General features: G+C 35.6%; 1 protein-coding gene across 1 annotated transcript in view; it reads left to right on the forward strand.

Annotated features, from left to right (window-relative positions):
• Positions 1-25,639, forward strand: part of PIK3C3 (phosphatidylinositol 3-kinase catalytic subunit type 3) — a 135,110-nt gene that overhangs the window by 60,708 nt on the left and 48,763 nt on the right. Inside the window, exons 11-16 of the mRNA XM_025997039.2 lie at positions 2,065-2,219; positions 3,849-3,939; positions 10,030-10,097; positions 17,103-17,208; positions 19,704-19,820; positions 24,434-24,565. Coding sequence (XP_025852824.2) covers positions 2,065-2,219; positions 3,849-3,939; positions 10,030-10,097; positions 17,103-17,208; positions 19,704-19,820; positions 24,434-24,565 — 669 coding nt within the window. The remainder of the gene's footprint in view (positions 1-2,064; positions 2,220-3,848; positions 3,940-10,029; positions 10,098-17,102; positions 17,209-19,703; positions 19,821-24,433; positions 24,566-25,639) is intronic.

Here is a 25,639-nt window from a genome sequence, read left to right on the forward strand (position 1 = left end):
AGTACAGTTTGACTATAGAATACCAGCCCAACAAGTCAGATAGTAATGAGTGACTTAAAAAGAGGAAGGTTTTCTTCTGAATTCCTCCTTCCTGGGAATTTACCAATACAGCCTTTTTGATTTCACGTGGTAAGTCTTCTATAATGGGGAAAACATAACAGGTGATATATTCAACAGCATTTTTGAAGCATGCCTTAGTAAGGAAGGCTAGCAGTGAAACTTAGTTACTTAGTTACCTTCTGAAAAAGATACTTCTCTTTAAATATATTAATCAACTTTCTGTTATGTAATTCACCTTTTTTTCCTTAGAAAAAGCATGCCTGTTGCTATTAGATGTCATAAGTCTCCAAAGAATAGTAGAAAATCAGATGTTTCTTGCTCCAATTTAAAAAATGATTTTTAGAAGCAGAACACTTATAGAGGTGCTTTGATACAGTCATTTGTTTTCTGTGGCCACTGATAATCAACATTTGAATGTGAATGAATAAGCCTTTAACTTTTCATTTAATTTTTTTGTAACAAAATCATTTTTAGTGGTGAATTCTTGTGTATTATTCTTTGTCAGTATTTAGAATAATGACAAAAATGTTGACTATGTCAATGTAAGAAGAAAGTTATGAAAAAATATAGAGTTGTATGTATTAAGTGAAAGAAATTTAGGTTGTTGGAAGTGATCTTTGTCTTCACGATGTTTGTAATAAATTGTGGAGATAATAGTTTAGCAATTAAGTACAGATTCTATAGTTGTTACAAATAGGGAAGGAAACTGTGTGCCCTGAAGTTTTGTAGGGGATTTCACTTGGCTTGTGGGCCTACTAAAGAGGAGACTGAGATTGAGGTGGCGGTCACCAAGTTTCAACCATCATCTAATTATGACTTTTGAGGAGCTAACTGGGTGAGTGTCAGCTGGACCTTGAAGATAATGATACTTTTAAGAAGTGTTTGAGTTTTGTGAATTTTTTCAGACTGTAATTCTTTTTAAAATTTTTTTTTATTATTATTATTTATTTATGATAGTCATACAGAGAGAGAGAGAGAGGCAGAGACACAGGCAGAGGGAGAAGCAGGCTCCATGCACCGGGAGCCCGACGTGGGATTCGATCCCGGGTCTCCAGGATCGCGCCCTGGGCCAAAGGCAGGCGCCAAACTGCTGCACCACCCAGGGATCCCTGTAATTCTTTTTAAAGGAGATTTTTGGAGTTTTCTTCACAGCCATTGAGAAGGGCCAAGAGAGTATGATATTTATAGAGAATATGACAGGAAACATTTCCATCCTTAACATTAAACCTAAAGAGTCTTTTTATGTTAAAGGAAAACTCAGGAGACTACTTTGTTGATACACTGAGTCCTAATTATCCTGTTGGTTGTCAATAGCAGTATGGGAAATTTAGGCTTAGGTATTTGTTTTCTTTAAGCTATTATTGCTAGTTGGTAGGAAGTAAGCTTTTCTCTTAACCAAGAGGGTTACAATTAAAATGTCTGTTTTATAGGATTTTTCATTTAAGAAGCCACCCAAATTCAAATTCTCTAAAACTTGACCTTTTAAGGAACTCAAGATTCAAAAAAAATCCTAAGCAGAAAAGCTCATGAAACAGAAATTCTTTTAGAACTTGAAAATTTGGAGTTTCTTATGAAATCGTAGACCTAAAATGCCATTATCTGATCTATTGCTGAGAAAAGGATCCTTCCTTAATTTTTTAGTTTTATGTGAACCATCTTAATCCTTGTTTTTGTTTTTTGCTTTGTTTTTTGGGTACTGCTTTCAACAAGGCATTTATTGGTCATTTACTCTGTGCCAGACACTGTTCTGTGACTTTCTTCTATTAACTGATTTAATCCTCGCAACTCATCTCTAGGTATATGTGATTATGTCCATTTTACAGATGAGGACCCAGTGAGGCACCAAGAACTAAAATAGCTTAGTAACTTGTCAAAGGCAACACAGCTGCTAAGTGGTAGATGAAACTAAACTGTTCACTTGATCTTTAGGAATAAATGATGTCTGTAATCATATTGCATTTGTTTTTCTAATATTAGCTTATTTTTTGTTTGTTTGTTTTCCAGGATTTGTTGATGTACCTATTACAGCTGGTCCAAGCTCTCAAATATGAAAATTTTGATGACATAAAGAATGGATTAGAACCTACCAAGAAGGATAGTCAGGGTTCAGTGTCAGAGAGTGTGTCAAATTCTGGAATAAATTCTACAGAAATAGATAGGTATGACTATCCAGGGAGGGCTTATTTTCAGATATAATAGTCTCCCCCCTCTTCAGACTTCATCTCTTTTCCTTTTCCCCCAGATATACTGAACCTTAGTTTGTATTAAGTTTAAAGTTGTACCAATGAATGTAGCTTATACACTCACAGAGCACACATTACTGTGTTACAGAGCTGTGTTTTGCAAGCTGTGGAGTCAGAATACCTGAGTGAAAATCTCTGCTCTGCCACTTACTAGCTGTGTAAGCTTGTGGAAGGTGCATATTCTCTGTGTGGCCCCAGTTTCTCATCTTAAAAATGGGGATATAATAATAGTAACCAATCTTTGAGGGCTGTTGGAAGATTAAATGAGTTAATAATATACATAAAGCATTTAGGATAGTGCTCAGTAAGGATTAGAGACTACTGCTGTTCATGCAAAAATAAAGTGAAAGATGGGGCATGTTAGTGAACTCAAATATTTTATGGTATGTTTTATTGGCCGCTTTTCACCTCGTTAGTAGTTATAACAACAACAAAAAAAGTATGGTACTTGAATTAAAAGCTGTTAACAATAGTAACAATTAAGAACTCCCATCTCTGTAGCAGACACTGCAAGGTGGTCCACAGACTTAACTCATTTTAATAGTCCTCTGAAGTACGTGTTCCTATCCCTAATTTAGAGATGGACTGAACAAGAAGTTAATTGTCCAGAGGCTTTTATCCTGCCTGGTAGAGTTGACATCAAAGCCCAAAGCCCATGTTGTTTTTACTTTGCGATTTTGCTTTTCATGAAGTCTTAAAAGTTGAGATGAATAGGAACCTTTGGGTGAGAAACCCAGTCATTAAACAGTTATTTTGTGAAGGTCATGAGATTTGTTAATGACAGATGAGGTCTAGAGTTCAGATTTCCTGAATTAGTCCAATTATTGCAATTTTCACATGAACTCAAGATTGTATTTCTAAATTTTTCATTGTGATTATGATACTGCTGTTCTTTATCTTCTGTGTTTCATTTGAAGAAGAACTCAAAAATGGGAAAAATAATTTTTTTTCTTGTCCTGGCTGCTTTATATTTTTCTATTTTTAAGAGAAGAGACAGGACCCTCTTACTTTGTCTCCCACCATATATTAAAGGCCTTCAGTCTCCAGTCATGTTTATTTATATACCTGCCTCCTCCCTTAGTTTGCCTAAAATCTTTTACTAGAAGTCTATTAAGATTTTATGGCAAGATGTAAAATGTAATCCAGTATTTCCCAAATTATGGTCTGCTGCTTACTAATTTATATGATTTTAAAAAGATAAAAAAAGAGATGGGATGGTCTTGTGTTCAGATATGTTTGGGAAATGCTCGTTTAAATTAAAATACACTTTTAAAAAAAAACCATAGTATTTATCAAAAACCTTTAATATATCAGCTTGCACAAAAATCTTCCAAGAGGCTGTTATCCATATATTTTTTTACTGTAGGCTTTTCTCAGGACATACTGTGACTCTAGTGTTGCACAGAACATGATTTAGAAATGGTGCTTTAACCAGACAAAACTGTGCTTAAAAAAAAACTGTGCTAAAAAAGTCTAAGAGAAGGTGAAGTATTTTCTCTTAACAGAATTTTTACATGTCAGTGATATCTCCTGTTATTTTTTCAGCTCCCAAATTATAAACAGCCCTTTTCCTCCAGTGTCTTCCCCTCCTCCTGCATCTAAAACAAAAGACAGTTCAGATGGTGAAAATCTAGAGGTAGGTACAAAGCTTTTCAAGTTTCCTACGGGAGCTATCTTACCAGATAAATATTTTATGTTGGTCTTTAAAGCATTGATTTTGATTAATAAACTAAATATTACAACTTTATTAAATAACTTGTTTTATGATGCATGTTTATGACTTTTCCTCTCAGCAAAAAGTGCCAGAAAATCTTCAATTCAAGGCATTTTTATTGGTGCTTTGGGCATATAAATGGATTAATATGCAATATGAAAATAAACTGGGCTTAAATATTTTATTAAGGAAACTCAGAATATTTATTGTGAACATATTTGTGAACATTACTGTAATTGTTGGTGTTGTGATTACATTGTAGAAATGTATGACTTTGATACTTATATACTAAGTAGCTGTTCTTATACAGAAAAATTAAGTGAAATCTTCCTAAATAAATAGACGATTATTGAGGTAAAACAGGCCAAAAAGCCTATGACTACTCTGAAAGTACATTTGGAAGTATATTTGCAGAAGTTGATGTAGTGTGTTGTTGAATTTCTCCCTAAGACTTCTAATTTGAGAACATTTCACATCTCTGATGTTGAAAACAAATAATATGGACTTTGATGCTAGGAAGTTCACTTGATTTTTTTTTTTAACATATGTATATATTGCTTTTAGTCGAATTTTAGTAGTAGTGTTGAAGACTGAATGACTCCTGTTTTTATTACTGTTAACCAGAGTTTGATATCTGCCTACCTCTTGATACAAGAGAAAATATTGAAAAAAAAAATTTTTTAAATTACAGGATCATAGAATCCTTAAGGGAGCCCTTTAAGAAACCATTTAGCACCAATTTAATTGTTTTGCTTTTTCAAATCTAAGATACAGATACATTGGTTCAGTAATTCATTCTTTCACACATATTTTTTGAGCTCTTAATCACGTACCAGAAATAGTCAAGGTGCTGGGGATGATGAGGTCAAAATCTTTGTCTTCATGGAGCTTATATTGTAGTGTTTGTACTGATGGTAGTCAATAATATTTATATACAGTAGAAGAAATAATGATATCTACTTTCTAAAGAGAAAAATAAATCAGAGTAAGATGATAGAGGAGGTATTGGGGTGAGGCTAGACAGTTGCAATTTTGAAAAGTGGTCAGGGAGTGCCTCCCTGGGAAAGTGACATCTTGTAAAGGTGATATAGTGAGGGAGTAACCATGCAAGTGGTCTGGGGACAGTATTTATCAGGCAGAGGGAACAGCAAATATAGGGGCTTGAGGACCAGAGCATAAGTGTAAGAGGAACACCAGAGGATCCTGGCTCTGGGAGTGAGCAGAAGGGAGCACAGTAAAAGAAGGAGTCAGAAAAAGAGCAGGAATCAAGCAGGCCATGTTATCAAATGACTTTTACTTGGAAGCTATTGAAAATAATCTGCAGTAGACTTGTTGGTGGCTTGAACTAGGGTAGTTTACATTGAAGATTGTGTGAAGTGATTGGATTCTGAATGTTATATTCAGAATAGTTTTACACACTATGACTCAGAACTTTTAGACTAAAAATAAAAATAGTTTATATATATTTCTCATATTTCTCTTGTAACTGTTGGACCTACCTGTTATTACTCAGTGATTAAACCCATTTTTTTCTCAGCTGAATAGTTTGTAAAGGGTTTAGCTTATTCAAGCTATCCCAGAAAGCACTGGGACTCCTTTTGAGTACTTTCTCCCTCTTGTTCCCTCCAGCAGAGTAATAATACTATATAAGCAGTCATCACCTTTAAGAGACTCGTAAACAATTCAGTGTTTAGAAATGTCAGGTGGTATCCAGCCAAACTGAAATTCATTGCTTATCACTGCACATACCAACATCCTTGTTTCCTCTCTGACACCTGAGGATTCTCTTGCTTTCTTCCCCTTTCCTTTACCTGTTCTTGGAGTTTTAGGAGAGCACTATGTATGTGTGGCCAAATGTTAGAAAATAGACACTTACTCTCATTGTTGAAATATGGTAATTTTCCATTAATTCTCTGGATTCTTGAAGAGAAGATATATTCCACAATCATTGGGAATACCATTACATGAATGTCACTAGAACAAGCTCATTCATTGTGTTAATGAACCCTTTCCTGATATTTTCCTGTGCTTGATATCTTAAGATTTAGGGTAAACCCCCCCCCCCCCATTATGCATAATGGTGTAATTGTCAGTTTCTCCTTCTTTTTCTGTTGATGTTTGCTTTAAATATTTTGAAACTATTTTATTAGGTGCATTCAAGTAAATTGAATCTTTTATCACTGTTATTACTACTACATTATATTGAGTGATATATTTTGCTTTAAAGTCTGTTTTGTCTGATAGAAATAGTACTTTGTCTTGGTTAGTATTCACTGGTATACTTTTGAGTCCTTTTCATTTCAGTATTTCTGGGGCTTTATATTTGGGTTTATCTCTGGAAAATATCCTATAGCTAGATTTAATTTGTTAATCCAGTTTAACACTATTGTCTTTTAACTAGAACTTTTTCTCCATTTTTATTGTGATTAGAGCTATATTTTGATTTATTTCATCATCTTAAGTGGTGATACTTTCTATCCTTATATATTTTTCCCTTACCTATATTTGTCTGGATCCTCTTCATATCATTTGTCTCTGTCCTCAGCTTGGAGGTTATATTGTCTCTCATTTCTTTTGCTGGCTAGATATTTTAACATCCATCCTTTAAGTTTGGCATAAAAAGTATTATCCTTCTCCAAAACAGTATGCCTCTTTATTTGTATGTCACTTTTATCCAGTGATGTAGTTCTTTCTTATTTAACTCCCTAATGAGATAATATTATCATTGTATACAATCAGTAACTATTTAGAAATATTTACGATTTCTTCTTATATCTCTGAACTTCAATATGAAATCACTTTTTTTTCCTAAAGCACATTTTTTTCTTCTAGTTTTAAAATTTTTTTAAATTACCTAAATTGAGTTTAAAAATTTATAGTACAGCTTTCTTGTTTCACATGTTTTTATTATTTTTTTTTAAGATTTTATTTATTAGAGAAGGAGCATGAGCCAGGGGGAAGGACAAAGGTAGAGGAAGAAACAGACTCCTTGCTGAATGGGGAGCCCAATGGTGAGGTTCCATCCCAGGACCCTGAGATCATGACCTGAGCTAAAGGCAGATGCTCAACCGACTGAGCCACCCAGACACTCCTCACAAATGTTTTTAAATTTAATTCTTTCCAATCAATCTATGCTCTGTCAATAGTATTTTAATGAAAAAAAAAAAGTATACTGTCAAATGAAATCTGTGTTTTCTATTTATATATATATAAAATTGTGTGTGTGTGTGTTTTTATATATATATGTATATATAAAATTATATAAAAATGTAATATCCTTCTCCTCAAGTCAAAGATAAACTTTAGGCTTAGATTCTACCTGTTAAATTCATGGATTTGGTATTACGACTTTCTGATTGAGGTGTTTCCCTACTGGGCTTTTAAATGTTGCACATTTAAAATCTAGTGCTAAGGTTTTAGCTCTAAAATTAGAGATAAGGTTCTTGCCACCTCTGAAAGCACTGGCATGTCTGCTTTGTGATAATAACCTTTTATTACTTTAGCTTACTTTCTGAAATACCCCTACCACATAGAAACTTCTAATCCATTGATCTATACTTCTTTATTTGTTCATCAGCCTCCTTCAATATTTGCTTTCCTCTGAATATATCTTTTATCCCATGGCTCAGCATTTTAATCATTCTTTTATTAGTACTTTCAGTTCCCTTGGTAAAATCTCAACCCTTGATAAGCCTAATTAATTACCTAATTGCTCTAAGCCTTAATATTGCTGAAGAAGCACATGGCCTAGCATGTTGGCATCCCTGTAAATTCATGATCACAGACATCAGATGGACACTCAACATCTGCCATCTTACATTTCTCTGGGTGGGTTGCTTTCCCTGCTCTGCAGTCCCTATTTCATACTTTCTCTACTTTCTTCTTCGTGCTTTGTCTCACACTTAATGGAAAAAAATAGAAGTCTCTGGGTAAGATTGGTCTCAATTTCCCATCACCAGATTTACAGAGGTAATCCTTTTTTCATGCTTTCCTTGTTTTCCTACACAGACAAAATACAGCTCCATTCAAAGATATGCTCTCTTCTTTTTCCTGGTAGAAATATTCAAATATGTCAGTATCTCCCATCTAAAAAATTCAGAAACGATTATAGGGGAAAGGAGAGAAAATGAGTGGGAAATATCAGAAAGGGTGACAGAACATGAGAGACTTCTAACTCTGGGGAAAAAAAAACAAGAGGTAGTGGAAGGGGAGGTGAGCGGGGGGATGGGGTGACTGGGTGATGGGCACTTGGCGGGATGAGCACTGGGTGTATACTGTATGTTGGCAAATTGAACTCCCATAATAAAATCTACAAAAAATAAAAAATTCAGAAACGAAACAAAACAAAAACTCTTCCTTGCCACCGTCCTTTGAAACCACACCTTATTTTCTTATTTCCCTTTAAATAAGATCAAGCTTCTAAAAGTATTAAAGGGAGTTTCCCTTCTAAAAGGAGTTTTTTGTAAATATTGACTCTTCTTCCTTTTTTCTTTCTCCCCAGTTTTTAATCCACATCATTCTGGCCTTTGCTTCCCATTGTTAATTCAAAACTTCCTTTGCTAAAGTAGTAAATAACTTGAATGTTTGTGATTATGTATACTTCTCAGTTCCTATTTGCAGTATTCAAAGTAAATGGCTCCCTTTTTTTGTTGTTCTTAAGATTTTATTTATTTGTTCATGAGAGACACAGAGAGAGAGGCAGAGACACAGGCAGAGGCAGAAGTAGGCTCCCTGTAGGGAGTGTGATGCAGGACTCATCCCAGGGCCCAGGGATCACGACCTGAGCCAAAGGCAGACGCTCAACCATCGAGCCACCCTGGTGCCCCAAATAGCTCCCTTCTTGAAGGATTCTTCTCAGGGTTTAAATGATACTGTAAAAACATGGGCTTTTACATGTTTTCCCCCCACCTCTCTGACTGTTCCTTCTTAGTTTCCTTTGTCAGCACTTTCTCTGCTGCCTGACATCTTAATGTTCCTCAAGGTTCTCTTCTATTTTCAATTTATACTCTTGCCCCAGGCTGTACTGATAAACTCAAATTTATATGTCTTGCACATTTCTCTCATCTGAGTTTTAAATTCATATATCCCAAACCCTACTTGATCTCCTTTGTATATCTGACAGGCATTTCAAGTTAATATTTCAAAGTACAACTCTCTCTCCTGAATACAACACTTCAGCCTGTTGTTCCTCAGTTGGAATTTCCATCTGTGATGTAGCCAATCAACCCATTTGCTAAATCCATAAATTTGGGAGTTAATGTCAATTCCTTTCTTTCCTTCCTCCTCCTTTTCCATCAGCAAGTCTTACTAATTATACTTACCAAATGCTTTAAAAATCTATTTCTTTCCATCTCTGCTCCCACAGTTCACTCTTGTAGACTCCTATAATAACATCCTAACTGATCTCAGGCCTCTGAGATCTTCTCAGAGCAGCTGGAGTCATTTTCATAAAATGGAAATCAGATCATCTCACCTTCCTGCTTAAGATCTTTTGTTCAATATCCACTGCTTTGCAAACAAAATCTATACTTAATAGTGTGACCTTAAAGGTCTTGCACAATTGGGCTTTGCCTATCTTTTCAGCTTCCTTTACTTTCATGTTCACCGTATTTTAGCTACACTGGGCCTTTTTAAAATTTCTTGAACAGTCAAGTTTAGGGCCTCTGTCCATAGTGTCATTTTGGTCTCGCCTAGTATCACATCCCCGTCGCTGCCTTTTGTGACCTCCCGATCTAAATTTTTTCTGAGTTTCTTTGATGTCTCTCTTCTCCACTAAATGTTAAACTTCAGTAGGACAAGTAACTCTGTGAACCATGGTGTCATTAGCCTCTCATATATTGCCTGATTTAGAATAAATATTGGATGGAAGGATGGAGGAATAGATGGATATGTAAAAATCTGATCTGTGACAGAGATATATAGATGAAAACTGATAGACAAATGTAGACTCTCTTCTTTTCCCCTTGTTAATAGCAGATGGTAATAAATTTACATTTCTTTTAATTCTTTCAGCAAGATCTCTGCACCTTCTTGATATCAAGAGCCTGCAAAAATTCAACACTGGCTAATTATTTATACTGGTATGTGGAATAGCTTTCTTTTTATTTTCTGATTACGAGTTAGGACTATTTTTTTCCCCACACTGTAAATGTAACGGCAGTTTGAAATAAGATATGAGAAGTCATCAAAAGCCTAAATGTAGTATTTATGTTTCCTGGCTGTATTTCTTTACAACTGCGTTCAAGGAAGTACTTATTAGCACTACCGTTTCTCTTCCTTTCACTGACTTTCCAGGACATAAGATAAAACGGGGTAAGGTAGTAGGTTTTGCAGTTTGATATCTATTTGCTTTTTATGCTATTTTAAGCAGTCCCTCACAGTCCTTCAGGAGTGTATATTTTCACATTATAACCACGACATTGGTAATCACGCAAAAACAGGAAGCTGGAATTTGAAGGTACCTCTCTTGTGGATGAGGAAACTGGGGCAGAAGCAAGATATAGGCGAACTTGGTGGAACCTTATTAGTTAGAGGGTTTTTTTCTAACCTCAGAGGGTTTGTTTTTTGTTTTTTTTTTTTTTTAAAAGGGATTTTTTTTTATTTTTTATTTCTTAAGAGGCCAGTCAGGGAGAAATTCATCAGGAAAACATGTTTCATGGGATATCTCACGTTGGTCTCTACGTAAGGTCCCCGCTTCCCTGGGGTCCCTTGCCCCCCCACATGAGGGCTCAGCACAGTCCACCCAACAAGGGCGAGCCACACAAAGGGAGACAAAGTCTGCATGCCTCCCCTTGTGAGGCCACACCCCATAGAAGGTGAACGTGGTGATAGCTCTCTGCAGGCTGGAGGCAGAGCTGCAACTAATTCTTGGGGGTCTACATGCATTTAGAGCTCTGTTCTTCAGGAGACACTAAGATCAGCAGAGACCTTACGGAAGGTCTCCAAATGCAGATGAGGGACCTCTAGGCTTATTTAGCACTTTGCTATTTACAGAGTGCTTTCAGTGACCTTTTCTCACTCTTCCCCAAGAAGTTAAATGGGGCAAGTAGAAGTGTATCTATGAGAAAGGTTTCCTGAATGAGGTGAAGGAAAGAGCAACTAAGGCCATGGAAGAACTAACTGACTTCCTGGGACACAAGTAATATAAAGCCTGGCTCCCTTTATCTGTCACAGAATAATAAAGTGTAGAGGACAACTAACTTAAGCCGCAATGAGCAATATTTTGGTTCAATAAAAGAAAGCACTAAGATTAAACACAAGACAAGAGAGCCTTAGCCAATTATAGAGCAAACAAAAGGCCGAGCCAGCTGGGCAACCACTACCTGAAATCTCTGTACATTTAGAAACATTTTTAAACTTATTGACATACTTGATAGTATTTAACTGTGGAAATTATTTCTGATCTAAATTACTGCTTGATTAATTGGGTTTATTACTTAAACAGTAGAAATGAATAGATACCATTTTGAAAGCTCATTATTTTTGAAGGATAATAAGGCATTTTGCTTTCCATGAAGAAAGTAAACAAAATACTGTCTTGTTCTAGACTGAGTTTGGAAAACTGTCCTGTAGTTCAAATTAAGCCTGAATTTTATTCTCCTACTCTCCAAACATAACATTATTCTGGATACTGCCCTTGTAGCCAAGAAATATGCAACTAAATCAGAGGGTTCTTTCAAAACCAAAAGAGCTGTCCATTATGTACATATACAGTAAATAATTGTTTAGTCTCCACCTTTATGGTCCCCTTTAATCGTAATTAAATCTGTCATTTTCCCCCCTGCCCCTTTAGAACCTGTAATTTTTTTTCCTTTTGGTCCTAATAATGGAAAGAAAAATAACATCTTTTCTTTTAGCAGTTTAATATAATATTCATAAAACTACATTACTCTCACAGTAAATTTCAGTATGTCCTTGAAAAATACCTACAGAATGTTTTGGCTAGTTGTTTATCACCATTTTTACTTTAAAAAGTTTACTTGACAATTCTCATAATACCAATAGCTACTATTTCCTTTTTAATGTAATCTCTTGCTTCCTAATGTTCTCCATTTTCCAATCTGAATTCTTAAGTGTATGTCTGTTCACTGGTGTTACGGAAAATTTCCTCATGAACATCTAAGTAAATATTTAAAAGGAAATTAAAAAAAACATAGCACTCAGAAATTTGCCAAGTTTTTGGGTAAGTACTTATAAGCTGCTTGAGTATTTTAAAATTAAGATTTTATATTTTTTAAATCATTTACTGAGAATTCTTTTATAGATATTTTTATTGCAATATTCATGAAAAGTTTTCTCTGGCTAAGAATTTATAGTCTAGAGTCGTCACTATTATAAGAGCTATGTGTGCATATATTGATTTTGTGGTGGTTTAAAATTACTCTTCAGATTTGACTATAGACCAGATTTCATTATAGAATCTGAAATTAGTTGTGATAGAACCTTTGATCTCTTATTTCAAGTAGGAAGAGTTTTCAGACCATTCTGCAAGCATCTAAGCAATAGGAAACCTATTAGATGAGCAATTTCCAGCAAGGCAACAGTTTCCATTCAGAAAGAATGCTTTGTTTTCTCCATAGACAATAAACAAATGCAACTCCAACTCCCAGTCTTATAAGCATTCCATCAAACTTAGATTTGATTTGTGTTTTCTTGCTATATCTCTGATTCATTGAAGCAATAGCATGTGCTATGTCTGCTCCTTCTCTGAGGAGTAATTGTTTTTCCTGTATTTACAGTCTGCATATTACATATTCAGAGATACTCATGGGGAGAAAAAAGCTGTTGATGTAGGCTTCTGACATTGGTAGGCACTGCTTTTGTGATTGTTGGGTGAAAATATGGAAATAATTTCAGTAATTGGTTTAAAATGATCATTCTCTTCCTTGAACATGGACAGGGTAGTATAAAAATATTAATCAAGTATAACAATTTAAAGGCCTCTCACTCTAAGCATACTCTTATTGTAGCAAATATATTAAAATAAAAATTTTAATTGATTGTGCTATTTCCTTTCAAACCTTTTGAATTTCCTTTTTCATTTGTCCCTTTCCAGCGATTTAAATGGAATTCCTGGTATAGCTGAATCCTTAGGGGCTTATAGTTGTGCAGACAATCCTTTTAAAATGAATAGTGTCAACCTTTTAAGCCACAGAGGGGAGTTATAGTCTCCAATCTGTAAAGTGTTGAGCATCAAGATCTATAAATCGTTCTGGTTTTTTATTTTTATAGCTAATGTTGAAATTGAAAGTAAACTTTGGATGCTTTGACATGTTTTTCTATAACTTTTAAGACCTTACAAGGTAATAAAGGTTATTTACCCTACAAAATGAAATTGCCAGGAAGTAGGTAACCCACTGATGTCATCTTACAATGGGTACCTGGACAGTTTTGTCTGCATTTCTACTTGAAGATGATAGGTTTCGAGGGAATACCTTAGAGTACTTTGTACAATCTACTTACTGCTGTGAACTGAGAATTCAGAAATGATTCAGATCTAGGTCTTTTAGTCTTGATCTGAATTTGCCCTTCATATTTGGAGATGATGCTGTCATTTTTGTTTTAGACTTGTCTTTTTGCAACAGAACTTTGGCTTGGAAGATTTTTTGACCTTTATCATGAGCATCAGTGTGGACGCTCAGTCATAGAAAATAGCTGTGACCATGGAGTTTACTTGGTGGTCAGGGAGACCTGAACAAAATGATGGAGCCTATATGTTCTGGTCATCTGTATTACGGTATTACTCATTTGGAAATGAATTTCTGTGTAAAGACCCAGAAAAAGACAATTAATATACTAAGGTAATGGAGATAGTCAAGGAATTTAAAGGGTGGAAAGGTCTGGATAGGATTTGAATAGGATTGTATATTGTCAATGTTATTGTTTAGAATCACTATTTAACATTTCTATGTGATATCCTGAAATGACCAAACATTCTGGAATACTGCAAATAGGAAATAAGAGTTTATCTTAAACTGTTCTTAGCTTATTTGTCTAGAATATAGCTACCCAGTGAAGCTTTCTACAATGATGGAAACTATCCATAATACTGCACATATGGCTGTTGAGCACCTGAAATGTAGAGTATGTGACTGAAAATTGAATTTTTAATTTTATTTTAAATAGTTGTATGTATCTTGTAGCTCTAGAAGGCTTTCTTGCTTGCTTGCTTTTAGAGGGAGAGGGCAGGGAGAGAAATGAGAATCTTAAGCAGGCTCCATGCCCAGTGTGGAGCCCAATACAGGGCTTGACCTGAGCTGAAATCAAGAGATGGGTGCTTAACCAGCTGAGCCACCCAGGTGTCCCTCTAGAAGTCTTTCTTGATTCAAGATTCAAGAATACCTTAAATTTTGGTCTATAATTCCTGTTGGGAACATGATATGATGGAAATACCGTCATGGTTCAGTTCTTCATTCCACTTTTCTGAGAATTCTAGGTTATATAGCTCCAAGACTTTAGAACAGCTGCTATTATCATGATAAACCATTGCACTGGGAAGTCAGGAGAGGAAGGCTTTTACTTTTTTAGAGCCCTTAAAATATTTCTGTGTATAGCTACTGAAAAGTTTTAAGATGTGGCCTGTAGCATCAAATTCTTAATAATCAATAAAGGGAACTAAGAGTTAAATATGTGAAACAGTTGTAACAGCACAAGTTTGAGAGACTAGGCCTATTTTAGGAAGTCAAGGAGGAGGGACTTGTCAGGGTCTATGAAGGCTTCCTGAAAGAGATACAATGTCTTCTTTACTTGAAGGGTGAGTAGCATATGGAAAGATGGAGATGGGAAGTATTTCTGGACATTATTGCAGCATGAGCAAAAGTACCAAGTGGACGCAGATAGGAGGAATGATTAGGGGACTGACTTGACAGCAATGTGCATTCATAAATTGGGGATCGTGGACATTTGAGCCAGATGGTAGGGCCACCAAATCTATGTTAAACTGGTAGATAAGAGGGAACCATTGATTTTCTTGTTAATAGAGGTAGCACATTATGAAGATAGTTTAAAGAAGAGAAATTTAGGATGATTGTATTGAGCAATAATGGGTTTCTTTTCAGAGTTAGAGAAGCCAGGTAATAGGTATCTGCTGGTTGATTCTAGGCAGGGCTAACTAGAAGCATTAAGAGGCATTTTATAGGGGAAAAAAAATTAAGTCTAGTGACTAATTGAGTATAGATGTTTGAGGCAGAGAAATGGGAGCTAGGTTTGGCTCTGTATGCATGGATCACAAATTAAAGTGCCAATAATGATTTTTTTTCCGAAGATTTTGTTTATTTATTCATGAGAGACTCACAGAGAGAGGCAGAGACACAGGCAGAGGGAGAAGCAGGCTCTAGGCATGGAACCTGATGTGGGACTCGATCCCTGGACTCCCAAGATCACGCCCTGGGCTGAAGGCAGGCGCTAAACCGCTGAGCCACCCAGGGATCCCCGCCAATGATGATTTTATGTAGCACTTCTGTTCTCTGCTCTGGCTACTGCCTCACTTCTATTTTCTTGTATTCAAGCAATTCAACCACTTTAGGTGTCCTGCCTAATTTTTGAGAAAACCCAGCTACAATGGAATTTTTAGCCCAAATGACTGGAATATTGGTAGATTCAACAAAAATAGAAACGTAACTCATTTAGTGTGATAGATTCAGTTTTACATATGTTTGTTAAAAATGACAGTGTCTTAAAAAGGAATGTGCTGCTTAAAAATTAGGGTGGATGAATGTAAAAGGACACTTAAAGAAATGCAAAATCAGAGTTTTGGGTTCATATGGAGAATTATCAGCATTGAGATAATTGTTAGATTTGTGAGATTTGAGTCATTCATTCATTCAGCAATAACCTATTGAGTATTATGAGCCAGGCCTGGAAGTGCGGAGGGTATAGTGTAATCAAGACAGATAAACTTTCTGCTCTCAGGAAGTTCACCTGTTGGCAAACTAGACTTTTTCCCAGAAATAATATAAAAGAAAAATAAGTGGCTGTGACTTGAGATTGAAAAAACACTATCAGATTAGAAAGTTGAAAAGTTTTATATGATTTTTAAAGATAAAAGTGTGAGAGTATAAGCTTAGTATGACAGAAAGGGTTCTGACCCAGGAGCCCAAAGTCCTGGTCTCTGATTTCAGGTCTGCAATCAAATAGTAATGGCATTTGTAAGACACAACTCCTCTTAAGTTTGACTATTGATGAAACAAGCAAGTTGGTCAGAATAGATCTGTTTTTCAAACTACATGTCATGACTCCCTGAAATCAGTCTAAAGGCTCACAATCTAGTATTTGTTATTCAAAGAAAAATGAAATAGAACAGAATAGCAAATATTAACATAGAATATTGCTTTGTGAAACTTTCTTGTTTTGAGGTACCTATGTGCACACATGCGGCTGCAGCGTCCTGAATTGTGATATAAAATGTGTGTCTAGTATGGCTTGTTCCCATCAACAGTCACAAAACATTGGCCTCTGTGATCTAATCTAGATCATTGGTTATAAGATTTGGTAATTGTATAAGCATTTTGGGTTTATTTAAAATTTCTTTAATCCTCTAAAACCACAATTTTATGATAAACAAATGGAAGATTATATGTGGACTTTTGAGAAATGAGAAGATTGGGTAGGAAAAATAAATATAAAATTGTATTAAGATGTGGCCTGTGGCAGAGGTATGTTAATGAAAAGTAGCTTCAGAGAAATTTTTGGAATAAGAGAGCCATATTTACTTCCAAAAGGATTACATAGGTTATGAAAATATTGTTTGTGAGTTACTTGGTAGATTAGTGAGCTTCACTGATTTCTGAAGATGGTGATGCTATATGTACCTCAGAAAGGATTAGGAGAAAAATGCTTCTTTTGATGCTAAAATTTATAGAAAATCTAGGATACTATATAAATTAAGGCATTATTATTATTAATTGACTTTTTATAAACAGCTGTGTATGTGCCCTAATTTTCTACTTTTGAAAGAGTGATGAAAAATGTGTTTCATTACTTCTGTTTTTTATTTTTGCAAATACGAACTGGTCAAGTAGAAAGTAGAAATATTTACAAAATGAATCTCATTTCACCCCTTATGAACGACTTAACATATTTTTAAGGTATGTGATAGTGGAGTGTGAAGATCAAGACACTCAACAAAGAGATCCAAAGACCCATGAGATGTACTTGAATGTAATGAGACGATTCAGCCAAGCATTGTTGAAGGTAACCATTTCATGTGGGGGTTGGCAAAAACACTGGGCATGGGCCACATCTGTCTGGTTGTCTGCTTTGGTATGTCCCATGAGCTAAGAGTAGTTTTTGTTTTTAAATGATTGAAAAAAATAGAAGAATAGTATCTTGTGACAAATGAAAATTATGTGAAAGTCAAATTTCAGTGTTCCTACATCAAATATTTCTGGAACATGGTCATGTTCATTTGTTTTCATATGTTTATGGCCATTTTTGCACTGCAATAGCAGTTGAATAGTTGAAATGGAAACTGTATGGCTAACAAGACCTAAAGTATTTATTCCTTGGCCCTTTATAGGAAGTTCATTGACTTTATTTAATGTTGCTCTTTTATTTCCCTTTCTTTAATTTTGTTTATCAAGACTAGATACATTTACAGAAATCTGACCATGTTCATATTGCAGGTACTTACTACGTAACTTATATTTTTGCTTCTTAAACAGTTTTTAGAATCTCTGTAAAAACATTTTCTCCTCTTTGGTATTGTGGGTTTTGTTTTAATAATAATAAATTTATTTTTTATTGGTGTTCAATTTGCCAACGTACAGAATAACACCCAGTGCTCATCCCGTCAAGTGCCCCCCTCAGTGCCCAGCACCCAGTCACCCCTACCCCCCACCTTCCTCCCCTTCCACCACCCCTAGTTTGTTTCCCAGTTAGGAGTCTTCCTGTTCTGTCTCCCTTTCTGATATTTCCCACATATTTCTTCTCCCTTCCCTTCTATTCCCTTTCACTATTATTTATATTCCCCAAATGAATGAGACCATATAATGATTGTCCTTCTCCAATTGACTTATTTCACTCAGCATAATACCCTCCAGTTCCATCCACATTGAAGCAAATGGTGGGTATTTGTCGTTTCTAATGGCTGAGTAATATTCCATTGTATACATAAACCACATCATCTTTATCCATTCATCTTTCGATGGACACTGAGGCTCCTTCCACAGTTTGGCTATTGTGGACATTGCTGCTATAAATATCGGGGTGCAGGTTTCCCGGCGTTTCATTGCATCTGAATCTTTGGGGTAAATCCCCAACAGTGCAATTGCTGGGTCGTAGGGCAGGTCTATTTTTAACTCTTTGAGGAACCTCCACACAGTTTTCCAGAGTGGCTGCACCAGTTCACATTCCCACCAACAGTGTAAGAGGGCTCCCTTTTCTCCGCATCCTCTCCAACATTTGTCGTTTCCTGCCTTGTTAATTTTCCCCATTCTCACTGGTATGAGGTGGTATCTCGTGGTTTTGATTTGTATTTCCCTGATGGCAAGTGATGCAGAGCATTTTCTCATGTGCATGTTGGCCATGTCCATGTCTTCCTCTGTGAGATTTCTCTTCATGTCTTTTGCCCATTTCATGATTGGATTGTTTGTTTCTTTGCTGTTGAGTTTAATAAGTTCTTTATAGATCTTGGAAACTAGCCCTTTATCTGATACGTCATTTGCAAGTATCTTCTCCCATTCTGTAGGTTGTTTTTTAGTTTTGTTGACTGTATCCTTTGCTGTATTGTGGTTCTTAAAGTGCTATGGCACAGTTCAGCCAGCAGAGGGTGTGTGGGCAGTGAGGACCCTTACAGCATCCATCTGTGATGTGCTACAGAAACAGTTAATTTCATAGCATCTTTTATCTGCAGTTTCATGTTTTATGTTCTTACAAATTTGAATCTCGTCTTACTGAGCTCTTGGAGACTAAACTTTTCTATAGTTCTCAGAGCTCAGAGCTTCTCTGCATTAACTTATTGGCAGATAAAGTAGTTGGTCTTCTCTGCTAACCTTAGTTCTATCACTTAAAGCTTTTGTCATCCTGTGAAGAAATTTCACTTTCTCCGAGCTTAAAATTCCTCACCTTCAAAATGAGGATGATAACAGTTGCCTAGCCACCCTTGTCATTGTAAATGGGAAGATTAAATGAGAAAATGTATTTTATAATATTTTATGAACTGGGAATTCACTACATAAGACTTTATGGCATTTAATTTTTATGACATACTTTACTAAGCAAGCATGCATTATGTTGCTATTTGAGTGCTTTTCTTTTCTTTTTTTTTTTTTTTTTCAGTAGATTTTTAGGTCCTTGAAGATGATACTGTTTCTGCCATATGCCCAGTGCATTTCTGAAGACATCATAGGCCTCCAGATATTTATTGAGTCAAAGAGTAAATGCATTTTGGGTGAACGAATTCTCTCTTTTATCACATGGTTGTATGTGAAAAAAAAAGTGCTGTTTTTGATAGATTAGTATTCATTGAAGACTCCGATAATTTTCAACTGTGGAAGGATTGGCAGTGTTTAAATAAGCTAGCAGCTTTCTCATTATCTCTGAATCAAGATAATTAATCTTTTTCAATTTCACTTTGTATTGAAGTTTGTAGCTATTAGAAGAATAAATAAAGATCACCCATGCTATTAAAGAAACCCTGATCATTATGCTACACAGAACTAATTTTCTTTCCCTTTGAATCCCTTCAGGGTGATAAGTCTGTCAGAGTTATGCGTTCTTTGCTGGCTGCGCAGCAGACGTTTGTAGATCGGCTGGTGCATCTAATGAAGGCAGTGCAGCGTGAAAGTGGAAATCGTAAGAAAAAGGTAAATCTCTGGGCTTTGCTTTTTGTTTATGACTAATGAAGTCTTGGTATCACAAAATACTGAGTTCTGGTACAGTCTCTCTAGGTTGATATATTTTATGAAATTCTTAGGTAATTATAGTAATAGGGAGATTTATAAGCACTGATTATGTACAGGATCCTGTTTTATGAATTTATATACATATACACACATCCTCACAACAGCTCTATAAGTTAGATGCTGTTATTACCTCACTTATAAAAAAAAAGTGTCAGTAGAGAGGTTAAGTAATTAAAAAATTTATTTAAACTCAGTGTAGTTAACATAGACTGTATTATTAGTTTTAGGGGTGAATTTAGTGATTCCTCAGTTGCATATAATACCCAGTGCTCATTACATCAGGTGTCCTCCTTAATGGCTATCACCTAATGTACCCCTTCCCCCAAACCACCTCTCTTCCAGAGACCCTCAGTTTCTTTCCTAGAGTTATACATCTCTTACGGTTTCCCTCCCTCTGTATTTTATTTTTCCTTCTTTTTCCCATGTTCATCTGTTTTGTTTCTTAAATTCCACGTGAGTGAAATTATAAGGTATTTGTCTTTTTCTGACTGACTGACTTCGCTTGGCATAATACCCTCTAGTTCCATCCACATTGTTGCAAATGGCAAGATTTCATTCTTTTTGATGGCTGGGTAATATTCCATTCTATTTATATACCACCTAATTTTTATCCATTTATCTATCAGTGGACACTTGAGCTCTTTGGATAGTTTGGCTATTGTGGACATTGCTGTAATAAATATTGGGATGCATGTGTCCCTTCAAATCACTCTGTTTGTATCCTTTGGATAAATACCTAGTAGTGTAATTGCTGGGTCATAGGGTAACTCTGTTTTTAACTTGTTGAGGAAACTCCACACTTTTCCAGAGTGGCTGCACCAGTTTGCATTCCTACCAACAGTGTACGAGCGTTCGAGGGTTTAAGTAATTTGTCCAGCATCCTCAGCTAGTAAGTATTACAGTTGGGGTTTGTTCCCAGGCATTCTAAAGTCCATATTTTTAATTTACAGTGCTCTATTGGGTCTCATTTTAGAATATTAGCATCCTAGAATATAATCTGTTTGACATGCAAAGGACCTCTACAGATCATGGAGACTGGAATTACTCTGAGAAAATGAAAGTCCTCTGTGACTTGACCAGGGTTACAAAATTAGTTATTAGTAACAGCACACACTGGCTTTGCATCTGTTCTCATGGCTAGTACATACATCTTTCTCTCATGTAAGGCTTCTACTTGATGACAATAGATGAGTATCTGTTCTTCACAAGTTATTTTCCCTCATCATTAGCCCAAATGATGTGAAGGATTCATTTGATAGCTTCTCTTTACCTAATCTTTCTACAGGCCAGTCTTTCTTGGTGACCTTTGTAAAAGAACACAACACATTTTATTGTTCTCCAGACTTGTGAGAGGGAAGTGGAGAAAGGAAAAGGTAGAAAATGGGAGTCAGGAGTTCAAAGGCAGGGAACAGGTTTATAGAGAAATGCTAGTAGATATATGTGCAAGGAATAATGTTCACAAGGTTAAGAAGGAGAAAATAGGCTGAAGAGAAACACATTTTTATTGATATGACTTTTTTTTTTTTTTTCTGTAAGAAATCACAAACTGGTTAAGTAACTGAATCCCCTACTACTATTCCTTCTGGAGCCCATCCCCCCCCCCCCCCCCCCCCAAAGGTGGCTGTGTGAGGAAGAAGTGTGATCACATACCCACCTGCAGGAGTGTCAGTGCTTGCAACTGTCATTGTGGGCATGTATTTAAACCATTTCTTCTGTGTGTAACATGCTCTTCTATTTGTCATGCACATGAGTCCAGCTAAGTTGTAGCTATTCTGGAGGATAACTGTGTACCTAATCGAGGCATTACTTAAAGCTACCCAAAATGAATTTTGTTTAGACAATCCTAAATATAGTCTCAATATTGGCCAAAAATCTTTTTTAGACATTTGTTGTGATGTGTTAAAAGACAAACAATTTTATTAATGTAGTTTGACTAGAACAAGCCCTGTCACCATAGAGAAATGCCAAGATGGCTCTTTACTACCATTATTTGTGTTATTATTAGTAACAATGAAATAACTACTGCTAATAATTTAAAATTATATGTAGCACTTTTCCATCTCTCCATTTCCATAATGAGTTTTGAGAGAAATATGTCATGGTGAATGCAGCAGTGTTAGATATGTAGGAACATTATCTGTGAGTTATTAGTAAAATGGGTAAAACAAATGATAAGGTTTTTGCAATATTGTTTTCCTGTGTTGACCTCTAGGAAGAATTCTGTTGAAAGAGGTCTCCAAGTTTAGATATTAGAGTTCAAATAAAAATACATTTTCATCAATGCATTTGCTCTTGCTCACTCTCTCAAATAAAAAAAAAAAATCCTAAAATTTAATCAAGCGTTTTTTTCCTTTTTCTTTTTTTTTAAATATTTTATTTATTTATTCATGAGAGACACAGAGAGCAGGGACATAGGCAGAGGGAGAAGCAGGCTCCTTATGGAGAGCCCGATGCAGGACTTGATCTCAGGACTCTGGGATCACAACCTGAGCCAAAGGCATATGCTTAACCCTGAACCATTCAGGTGCCTCTCAAAGCTTTCATTTTGAATGTTGTTAAATATTCTCATTTCACTTGTTGATTCTGTAGGTGATAACATTCACTTATTTGTTCTATCAAAATGTATTGCATGCCTGCTGCATGCCAAATACTTTTTTGGATTCTGGGGAAACAGCAGTGAATATAAAAATTCTATTCTTATGGACCTTTGGAGGAGAAAGTAAATAGAATAAATAAGTGAAATATATAGTAGATAATGTTGTATGCTATGCAGAAAAATAAAGCAGGAAAAGGAAATAGAAAGTGCTGGGTTTGAGTAGTAAGGCAGTGTTTCACTTCTCAATAGCATAGTCAGGAAGGCATTGCTAGGAAGTTACCATTTGGACAAAGACCTGAAGCAGGTAATGGAACAAACCATGGGAATATCTAGAGAAGACTGTTCCAGCCGGAGGAACAGCAAGTACAAAAGCCTGATGTGAGAGCACGTATGTGGGGATGGTGGTGACATATTTGTGAAATAGGAGGAAACCAGGTGTATTTGGAGCAGAGAGTGGAGGAGAGGAAGAATAGGAGGGGAGGACAAAGGACAGAGATAAGAGGGAAGCAGATGGAGTATATCCTTACAAGCCATTACGAGGACTTTGACTTAAGCACTGAGTTAGCATAGAAGTTGTTGGGGATTTTGGACAGGAGAGTGACACGACTTGACTTTGGTTTTAGCAGCAGTGCTCTGGTTTGTTTTTTTTTTTTTTTTTGGGTAAGAGATTGTAAGAGACAAAATTGAAGAAGAGCAATCAGGAGGCTACTGCAGTTATCCAGCTGAGAAGTGAGAGCAGCTTGGAGCCCAGGGCTTACAGCAGTGGATGTGGTGAGAAGTGGCTGCATTTCTCACCCCTCTTTTATCTGCTTTATGGTTATTTTATTGTTTATTGGTACATCAGTTAGAAATTGGTTATAATAGGATAACTTGAAATTCAGGTTAATTGACATTTCTTCATACTTGTATGTCTGATTGCATTTGGTTAGGGAGCAGACTTACTAATTTTTATGAGGGTTATGTGGAAGTTTATACCAGTTTTCAGTTAACCTTTACATGCACTTTTTATAATTCAGAGGGAGAACTGCAATCATCCTATAGGAGAAAAATCTAACTTTATATCTTAGTGGTCCTTGAAACACTGTTTTTCTGAACTTCCTCCTTACTAATTCCAGAATTCTTGTCTGTGATGCTACATCTTCTTAGTAAGCATTACAGTGGAAGTGCTTTATGCTAAGATTGGCAGGTCAAGTTTTCTCCTTTAAAGAATAAGCACACCTGTTTAAAAAAAATGCAAGACTCTCCAAGCTTTCAGGCAGATTGTTCTTTTGAAATTGAATGGGAAGTCTTGATCCAAACAGTATAGATGCTGCTAAATGACAAAGCTGTTTTGCTGTGACTTGATTTTTTTTGTTTCTGAGTTCTTGGCTCAATGGCAGTATGGATGTGAGCTGCAGAAGATAAATGATAATACCTTAGGAAAGTGAACAATAAAAGGTAGGCTTTAAGTTCCTCCAAGTGAATTGTTCACTTTTTAAACCCAAAACATGGACTGGAGAAATATGCTGAAATTCATGCTTAATATTTGATCATACAAAATTAAGTTTCAAATGAATTAGGTTTCTCTTTGTGGCTGCATACATCCTTTGACAACAGAAATGGAGTCTTTAAATCCAGCATGAGTGTATCCCTTGTTCTCAACTACAGCAAGAGAAACGTGTTCTGTAACCATGTATAAATACAGCTTTCACCATCAAGGGATTGCTCCTTTTACGCTATGCCACTACTCTTGTCAGGCGAATTGCAGTGCTTGTCTCTTACATGTGCACCATCTCCTTTATTTTACTTTGCACATACTTTTATCATGCTTTGGAAATATTTTAAAGTTAATAGAATTAGTCTTTATGTCTTTACCATATGTTTTATAAACTACTTTTACATTTTAGCCCAGTCAGTTCTTTCCGATTTGTTCTCTTAGAATGAGAGACTACAGGCATTGCTTGGAGACAATGAAAAGATGAACTTGTCAGATGTGGAACTTATTCCATTGCCTTTAGAGCCCCAGGTGAAAATTAGAGGAATAATCCCAGAAACAGCTACACTATTTAAGGTAATTGTGTTGGATCTCTAATGCATATGAATTGGAACCTAATTCTGTAAAGCAAAAACAGAGACACTCCCTTCAAAAATGATTGCAATGCAGATAATATGTATAATTTTGTTTGATCTAGTAAATGTTAGATTAAAAAATTACCTTTTGTTTATCATTGTGTCTTTTAAGATTGATTACAATTTAAGATCTGTCACTAGTAGGTATTTTTATGTGAAATTTGTCAAATATTTTTTTTATCTCTGGGTTGTTTCTAATCTTTAATTCTTTGAACTTTTTATTAGAGCCATGCCTACTTTTTTTCCAGGTAAGCTTTTTAAAAAAACCTTAAAATTGCAACACTTCTGTTACCCATTCAGTTCATAAGTTATGTGGTTATAGTCTTGGTGCACAATATTATATTTTATCTTAAATGCACAAAGTGGATGGTCACTAAAATATCATAAGACATATTTTTGATCCTGATATCCAGTCTTAGTTTTTCTTCCAACTCTTAAAGTATGAACATTCTTAAAAATTTTGAGTTGGAGTTTAGGATTAATGGTTCTATCTAGGGCATTTACTACATAACTCTGTCATATAATTCTTAATCATTTTTGGGACACAAACGCGTTTCAGGTAATTTACAAAATGTAGTTTTACTTGGGGTGATAAAAGGATACTCCAAATTTAGGATAATTTAAAATTCAGAGTTTTACTCCAAAAGAGATTATAAGTTCTAAGTATATATTCACTTAGGCATTTTTGATGCCTTTTGCCCCATCATTTTATAGGAAAGTTTTCAAGCATATAGCAAAGTTTAAAGAATTATACAGTGAATAACTGGGTACCTACTGTTGACTCTTCTTAACATTTTACTGTATTTGCTCTAATACATGTCTGTTTACCCTTCTGATAGTTTTTTTCTGTTATTTCTCATCACCTGTGTAAATTCTCCAAATTTTGGTGTTACGTGATTTCTTCCAGAGATCAAAACCAGTAAGGCATCTTTCTCAGAACAGGTTATTATTTTTTTTTTTTTTCTTTTTCTGAACAGTTTTCTGATCTTGTCTCTCCAGGTAGTGGTGTCTATGT

The sequence above is a fragment of the Vulpes vulpes genome, chromosome 13 (genome assembly GCF_048418805.1).
Source record: "Vulpes vulpes isolate BD-2025 chromosome 13, VulVul3, whole genome shotgun sequence".
NCBI classification, from domain to species: domain Eukaryota; kingdom Metazoa; phylum Chordata; class Mammalia; order Carnivora; family Canidae; genus Vulpes; species Vulpes vulpes.